This window comes from Mus caroli, chromosome 2 (assembly GCF_900094665.2).
Source record: "Mus caroli chromosome 2, CAROLI_EIJ_v1.1, whole genome shotgun sequence".
NCBI classification, from domain to species: Eukaryota; Metazoa; Chordata; class Mammalia; order Rodentia; family Muridae; genus Mus; species Mus caroli.
In genome coordinates, this window is record NC_034571.1 from 69,471,056 (window position 1) to 69,479,340 (window position 8,285).

Sequence of the window (8,285 nt, forward strand, 5' to 3'; positions counted from 1 at the left end):
CTTGGGGGGGGGAGGGTGGAGAGAGAGAGAGAGAGAGAGAGAGAGAGAGAGAGAGAGAGAGAGAGAGAGAGAGAGAGAGAAGAAGGAGGAGGAGGAGGAGGAGGAAGAGGAAGAAGAAGAAGAAGAAGAAGAAGAAGAAGAAGAAGAAGAAGAGAGAAAAGAAAAGAAAGGAAGAGAAAAGAAAAGAAAGAAGAGAAGAGAAGAGAAGAAAAAAAAAGAAAAGAAAAGAAAAGAAAAGAAAAGAAAAGAAAAGAAAAGAAAAGAAAAGAAAAGAAAAGAAAAGAAAAGAAAAGAGAAAAGGACACCCTCTTGACGTGATACACTCAATTCCCTGCTGTTGGCAGCCTGGAAAAGGAAGCGAAACAAAGGTCCCTGGGAAAGTGAAGTTTTCAATTAATTGGTGTGAGTAACGGGTGGGGTGGGTGGTGGCTGCAAAAAGCTAGAGGCCGGTATGCTGTGGGCGAGGCGCAGAAGATTCGTGGCACTCTATTGAGTGGCTTTCTCCTCCCGCGCTGGTACAGAGTCTTTTGGGCTGGGCGGGAGGAGGACAAGCTGAAGCTAAGAAGGCCAGCCGGGCAAAGTGACTGCCGGCTGGCCAAGAGCAGAGACGTGAACCGAACATCTGTGGACTTTCTAGTTGCGCCGATTGTCAGGCTTGTGGCTTCGAGATGAGCTCTAAGTCTCTGATGCTGCCCCAAGACTGTTTCGTGAGTATTTTTGTGGGCCGATAGTGCTGTATAGGAAGGATCTACTCCGACTGATGTCCTATGTGTGGAATACTTTTACCCGTTCGTTAGGTATGTTCAAGGTAGGAAAGATGAGCTGTCTCGAATTTGGGGTGACGAGGTAGACTAAGGAAAGATGAAGCAACAGGTTTTTAAAAATAGAATTGCTCGGTTTTCTCGTCGTTCTGCTCATCTCTGTCCTTCATCCTCACTTTGGTGTGCAGCTCGAGGAGCCAAAGAGCAGTGGCAAAAACAGCGGTTGCGGAGATGAAGCGCAGGCCTCGGCGCCCGCCTCGCAGACAGGCCCGAGATGGGCCGTCGCGCACTCAACTCGAGGGGGTGGCTGCAAAGCCAACTCCTGGGTCTGGGGGAGGGCGGGGATGGGAGGTGGGCCTCCCAAAGGGCTGAAGAGGGGTGGGGACCGGGTGGGTGGGTCCAGCCGGACCTGGGCTGGGAGCCAGGCTCTCCCGCGCCCCCACCCCCACGTGTCCCGGCGCAGCCAATGGCAGGGTCCCCGGCCGGCGCCCTCGGGGCGGGAGGCGGCCCCCTGACCGTCCCAGGCCCCCTCCCAACCTGAACTTCGTTTTTATAAACGTCCCGCGATGAGCTAACCTGTTGGAGGGCGGGCAGGCGGGCGGGCAGGAGGCGGGAGGCTCGCGGAGGGAGAGAGGACGGGAGGGAGAGGGCGGGAGCGAGCGCGCCGCGGAGCACAGCGAGGAGGGAGGAGGCGCAGCGCGCCATGGTGTCCTGCGCGGGGCCGAGGCCGGGGCCCGGGCCGGGCCAGGCCGGGCCATGAGCCGCTCGGGGACTTGGGACATGGATGGGCTGCGGGCGGACGGCGGGGCCGCTGGGGCGGCACCGGTCTCCTCCTCCTCCTCCTCCGTAGCAGCGCCTGGCCAGTGTCGCGGCTTCCTGTCGGCGCCGGTGTTCGCGGGGACACATTCCGGACGCGCGGCGGCGGCGGCCGCAGCAGCGGCGGCGGCAGCGGCGGCAGCATCAAGCTTCGCTTACCCAGGGACCTCTGAGCGCACTGGCTCTTCGTCGTCGTCGTCTTCCTCGGCTGTGATCGCCACTCGCCCCGAGGCTCCTGTGGCCAAAGAGTGTCCCGCGCCAGCGGCCGCCGCGACCGCTGCAGCACCGCCGGGCGCTCCCGCGCTGGGCTATGGCTACCACTTCGGCAACGGTTACTACAGCTGCCGCATGTCGCACGGCGTGGGCTTACAGCAGAACGCTCTCAAGTCGTCCCCGCACGCTTCTCTCGGAGGTTTCCCGGTGGAGAAGTACATGGACGTGTCGGGCCTGGCGAGCAGCAGCGTACCGACCAACGAGGTGCCCGCACGAGCCAAGGAAGTGTCCTTCTACCAGGGCTACACAAGTCCCTATCAGCACGTGCCTGGCTACATCGACATGGTGTCCACTTTTGGATCCGGGGAACCTCGGCACGAGGCATACATCTCCATGGAGGGCTACCAGTCCTGGACGCTAGCCAACGGGTGGAACAGCCAGGTGTACTGTGCCAAGGATCAGCCACAGGGGTCCCATTTTTGGAAATCATCCTTTCCAGGTAGGAGCAACGAAAAAAAGGGAGGGAGAGAAAAGAAAAGCCCCTATTTAGGAGTGGTTACTTATATTCCAGGCCTGACCAGGTATAACCCACTAGAAAAGTTTGTTTAGTTTCTGTGATCTCTAACTTTCCCAATTAAAAGCGCCTCTGCTATGTTTTCCTTCCCGTGAAGCACAAGTGTTTTTTATCCACTAAAGTTCAAGATCTTCTACCTTTGCTGCTTTCCCCCTTCCTCTTTCCTCTTTCCCTAACCCCATCCCCCTCCCTTCCTCACTCCCCTGACTAAAGAGGTTTCTGAAAGGTGCCATAGTTGGGTCCCGTGTTTTCAAGTGGGGTTCCAATGACCACTGACGCTTCTTAGAGCCCATAAACTCCCAAACACAGTGAAAGAGATTAAAGCTTGAGTAAAAGATCTGAAGTGTGTGTGTGTGTGTGTGTGTGTGTGTGTGTGTGTGTGTGTTTGAATGTATGCAACTGGCAATTGCAGAAACTGTCCTTATGAGCTTCCCCCAATAACCAGACCATAAAATCACAGGCTTGTTAAAATGCCGGTTTGAAAAACCATGATGATCCATCAAATTAGCCTTTGTCTCGAAGTGCAAATAGTCTTTCTTTAATACTGTGTAAATAATATGTCTGTGTAAATAATAATAAAGTATAAACAATCTCATTTTCTTTATTCCCTCCCTTCCCCTGCCCAGTACTAGCAAATACACAAACGCACTCATATAACACAACTCAAAGCTTAGGTGTTCCAAGTATCCAGGCTAATGTTTCCCCTGCTGTTGTTTATGCTAGGAGATGTGGCTTTAAACCAGCCGGACATGTGCGTCTACCGACGGGGAAGGAAGAAAAGGGTACCTTACACCAAACTGCAGCTCAAAGAACTGGAGAATGAGTATGCCATTAACAAGTTCATTAACAAGGACAAGAGGCGGCGGATCTCAGCTGCCACGAACCTTTCCGAGAGACAAGTAACCATTTGGTTTCAGAATCGAAGAGTGAAGGACAAGAAAATCGTCTCCAAGCTCAAAGACACTGTCTCCTGATGTGGGCCAGGTTGGCCATAGACAGTTTAAATGTGTTCAGTTGTCTCCAAAAAATACCTTTGAAAAGACTTGAAAATGTATTTAATTTCCCTCCCCCTTCCCTGCCTAGAAAGGCAAGCGTTGTGAATCCTCCCCCCCCACACCTTGACCTTTATCTGGTTCTAAAACTTTTTGCTGCCCAATCCAACTTTGTAATTCTATTTCTTACTTGCTTATTATTGGTTTTGTTCTTGTCTAGGCTTGTTTTTATAATTTTTAAACATTGTTTCTCCCTCCAGGCCAGTATGAGAAAAAAAAACTTGAAATATTTTTTCAATAATCCCCCAAATGAATTTCAGAAGTGCCCTTGGATTTAGGGCTTTATTTTTTTAACAGGATTTTATATGTGTTTCCAGCACTGATTATGCTTATAATCCATTGGGCCATAATCGGTTTTTTTAGCCTTTCATACCCTGTGATTGTGTAATTGAATCATTAGCTCTCAGAAGTTTCCCCAAGGCAAGTGGAAACAGCTCTTAGGCATTCAGTGATTTAGGACCACAGGACCACGGGGAGAGTCTGAAACTTGGAGGTTGAAGGCAGCTTTCAAGCAGCTACCTTATTAATATTGAAATTAAGACAATCATCCTTATCTTTGGCAGTCTCCTTTGCTGTTTTGTGTGTTTTTAACATGTCTTGTAGCTGTGATCTTTGAACCTGAAAATAGCATACCTAGTGGATGCCTTTATTTCTCCAACTCTACATGCAGCTATTAAAATACTTACACTTGGCAGAGTGGCTGGAGATAGTATAAATTCATCCCTTTCCTTGGGTCTGTGGGAATGGAGCTAAGGCCATCTCCTCTATCCTTGGAAAGAGACTCAGCCAATGTGGCCATGGGTGGGAACTTCTGTCCAGAGCTTAGTGAAGAAGTTAATTGTCTGAATGCATGGGCCTCTCAGAGCTTTAAAATAACTAACACATTTTAAAAATATGGAGCTCTAAGGACCAAGAGGGGAAAAGACGCTTCTGAAAGTGATGAACTGCTTTCAAAAATGTTGCGTATTTATGCGACTGAAAGATTATTTTTGTAGATACAATGTGTGTGAGCAGTGCTTCGAGCATTTAAAAATCACATTTTACTCCTAGGGAGATATAAATAAAAATAACTCTCTTGTCTCCACTGAGTCTTCATCCATTTGTGTTTTTCAAGCTTGTGCTGCCTCTAGAAGCTGTTTTTATTTATTATAAAGCTTTGCTCTCCTCCACATCTGTAGATGAAGGAAACACCACCAGTTCTGGTCTCTGAAACCTCCATGTTCTGTTCTCCATTTCTGTCCACCTCCTCCTAACACAAATAGTGATGTTTAAAATGAGGAGATCATCTGTGATATCTAAAATCATCATTTTAAAACCAGACCAACTCATTAAAAATCAATAAATTTTCTTTCTTTCAATATTATCAATTTATTTGACTTTTTTATTTATTAATCAATGTGAATGAGGGCGCCTGGGTAGAGAAGAACTCACTGGAACATTTGGGGCCTACAGAGGGTCCATTATAAATATCTTCACTTGGAAGTTCTTGAAATTAGAGAAAGCCACATCCATATTTGGCAATCAATAAGGAAACACTTCAAGCATTCCGTGTGGTATGCAGTAATTGACAACTGAAACTGCTATTATATACCCCAGCAACTAGACATAAGTTTTAGGAATCAGGAACTTTTTTCCTGATTCAGTTCTCTTTGCCACTCAGGGAAACGGGCCACAGAGAAAGCGGGGCTCCTTGTAGCCACTGCTATAATCTAGTGCGAGCTAACTTCCTGATATGCAAGTTAGTTGAACAGACTTCTAAAAGCTTACACAACTGTAATCTCTCCTGGTAGGAGGGCTCCTTGAGGGCTCTAGGAGAAACACAGGGCCTTCGAGTTGGTAATTACTTTCGTTTTCTCTGGTCCAGCTTGTCTTGTTTCACATCTTACTGCCAACTACAGAGGCCAACTTCGTTTACAGGGAGTGGGTGGGGAGGGTACAGGCAGAGAGAGAGAAATACAGATGCAGAATGCGGTTCAATTTACGAAGGATAAACCCCTGGAAAGGGAAGCACATCGCCCTGGACGTCAGTCACTTAGGGAAAGACCTCTGTCTTAATACCTTAGCTATTTTGTGCACAAGACGTGTTGGGGGGCGCGGGGGGGGGAGGGCGGACAACCAACCAGCCAGCCAAACAAACAAACAAACAAACAAAAAAGTGGCCTTAGTTTGTTTTTTTTTTTTTTCCAACCACCGTTCTCCAGGTCCCCTCGTTTCTTTTTCTTTCTTTTCCTTCTCTCTCTCTCTCTCTCTCTCTCTCTCTCTCTCTCTCTCTCTCTCTCTCTCTCTCTCCCTCCCTCCCTCCCTCCCTCCCTCCCGCCCCCCCTGTAGGTTCTAGTCTCCAAGGCCACACTTCATCTCACAGGTCCATTTCTCAGGTTTCCTATATTGGATAGAGGGAATTGCCTCGAGGTTTTTCCTTTCATCTGCAGGTCGCACGTCAGTTTCGCTGAGCCTAAGAGAAATGGGGTTTGCTGAAGATTAAAACTGCGCTCAAAAGCTCTCTGGTGGTATTTGGATTGATGGCTAAATGAGGAACAGATGAAGGCTTTGTTATTTATATGTGTGCCTTTTATATTCGGGATTGCGGGAGGAGGAAAGCTGTGGGTAAGTGGCTGAGGCCCTGGAAGTGAGGCCCGCGGGGAGCCCGGAAGGCCGAGGAAGTTCGGGGAAAGGCTTTGCCTTCAGTTAGAGGCTGAGAGACGCTCAGAAATTTGGCACGGCATTAGCGATTGGGGTAGGGACCAAGATCCCAAGATCGGCAGATTGACTCGTGATTCAAGAGGTGAAAAAGACGTTAGGACAGAGGCGAAAGTCAAACAATAACACGCGGCCACAGGCTTCCTTGCATCAGGTCCCTTGGCTCCGCTGTCTGGGTCAGTTGCTACAACCTCTGGCTTTCGGAGACTGTCCGTAGCTCCTTGGCAGCGGGCCATGACCGCGAGCACTGGCGACCCCAAGCCCGCCCCACCGCCCTTCACTGTTGATCTTGACCGTGCGGCGGCGCCTCGCCAGGCGTGGAGCACGCTCGCCATCTCCTGGGCGTTTGGCGACATTGGCAGAGCTTGCCATTCTGCTCCTCAGCTCCCCCCATCCCCCAACATCCCAGACAAGCCTCCCTTCCTCCTCCCACCTTCCCTCATGGTCTCCAGCCTTCAGCATCAGCCACCAGCTTCCTCAAAAAGAACTTTGTCTACCAGACCTTGAAAGTTATAGACTTGGAGGAATGAAGTGGGTCGATTAAGGGGGAAAAAAAACCTGGAAAAAAATCTAGCTGTTCTTTTCATTCCTGATTCACACTTATGTATTTGGTCCTGAGAAGCAAACATAATTATAAGGCAGCCATAGTCTAAGAATGCACCCTTAGGCCTGTAACTACCTGTGCAGAAGGCAGGGGCTCTGAGAGTGCTGGAACTATTAGAACTGAAAATTCAGGCCAGAGGATGCTCCAGTAGAAAGGAGAGAATTCTTCAAAATGAAAGCTATCGAATACCTAATTTAAGGCTTCTTAAAACAGACTTAAAACTTCTGCCTCCTCCCACCTACCAGAAAAGAAAGAGTATGGAGTCTTGTCCCAATTCCTGAAAAGGAGGAAACTCTAGTAATACCCCAGGAGCCTTAGACTTTCCCCACCCCCACCCTCCTCCCGCCCCAGAACTGGAGGAAGAGGACGATTGCGTCCTGAGAGCCGCCCAATTGGTCGCCGTAACTCACACAATAAAGTCCCAGCGAGGTGGTCAGCCTTGCCCTCCGGCGGCGCCTGTGTGGTCTCCTTGCCAGAGCTGGAGGCCTAACCAGTTCCAGCTTGGCTGATGGACCGTGGGTCCTGCTTTAGGCTAGCGCGGGCTCCCATAACACAGTCTTTGGAGGAGAAAAGCTTTATTCCCTCTGGACCATCCAGAAGGCCCTGCCGCAGGGGTTAAGCACACTTACTACACACACGGAGCTTTGCCTGTTTTGCCCAGACAGTGAACCCGCAGCGGCCCGCGTGCCTGGAGGCACCGACAAAAGGGACTCAGCTAGCTGATTGTTCCTGTGCGACTGTGCCTTCTCAGCCAGGTGGCTCGGACTTTTCTGCCCCTCCATCGCTCAGTTGGACGGCTAGGAGCTTGGCTAGTAGGGAATAGTCACCAAGATGACCCCAAGAGAGAAAAGAAATGTAGTTTTTCACAAGATTGTCTCCTCGGACTGCGGAATTGCCTGAGGGGCCTGGATAACAATGCTATGAGCACAGTTCCTGGGAACAAACTTCGGGAACAGTGTAAAGATTCCTTAGGTGCCACACTCGAGCAGTTTGTGACGCCTTTCACCGTTGTTTGGTCAACCTCTTGTATTGTCTGTGACCTGGGGCTACAGGATCAAGTGAATGGGTCCTTGCTGCCAAGTGCCTTTGGCAGAGACCACTTTAGAGGCCCTTTCTATAAAAAGGATTGGTCTCAGAGCGGCGTTGCTCAGATCCGGGAGCAGTCCGTGCCACTGCCAGCTCTTCTCCAGTCAAGCCCAGAGGTACCCTTATTGGAAAACGTCCGAATTGTAACTTAGTTTGTAGATGCAAAGCCCGGCCCAGGCAGCCGGCGAAATAAGGGCTGGGAAGACCAACCCAGACCAGGAAAACTCCCAAGAGACACGTGGGCAAAGGCACCTTCATCCCAATGTCACCGGCTCCTGAAAGAGGTCTGGAAACTTTCAAGGGCTTCGCCCTCCCTCAACAGGCTTTGGCTCTGCTAGCAGCCTCGTCCTTCGCCGTCGAACATTGAGTGTTATCATAATACCCTGAAAGGGGGTGGGGGTGGGGACGGGTCGGGGGATGTAGGCGGTGCTGAAATGGCCGGCTTTGAAGAACCTGCAGGCAAAGTTTCGTCCAATCCTCTG

At 50.1% G+C, this 8,285-nt stretch overlaps 1 protein-coding gene across 1 annotated transcript; it reads left to right on the forward strand.

The window, feature by feature from the left end:
- Window positions 1–1,517: 1,517 nt before the first annotated feature.
- Hoxd13 (homeobox D13) lies at window positions 1,518–4,779 on the forward strand. The gene is made up of 2 exons (XM_021156705.2): window positions 1,518–2,289; window positions 3,088–4,779. The coding sequence occupies exons 1-2, from the start codon at window positions 1,518–1,520 to the stop codon at window positions 3,336–3,338; spliced, it is 1,023 nt and encodes a 340-aa protein (XP_021012364.1). The 3' UTR covers window positions 3,339–4,779.
- The last annotated feature ends 3,506 nt before the right edge of the window (window positions 4,780–8,285 follow it).

Coding starts and splice junctions, on each gene's coding strand:
- Hoxd13 (XM_021156705.2), top strand. CDS start 1,518: ATGAGCCGCTCGGGGACTTGGGACATGGATGGGCTGCGGGCGGACGGC. Junction 2,290..3,087: donor TTGGAAATCATCCTTTCCAG/GTAGGAGCAACG, acceptor TGTTTATGCTAG/GAGATGTGGCTTTAAACCAG.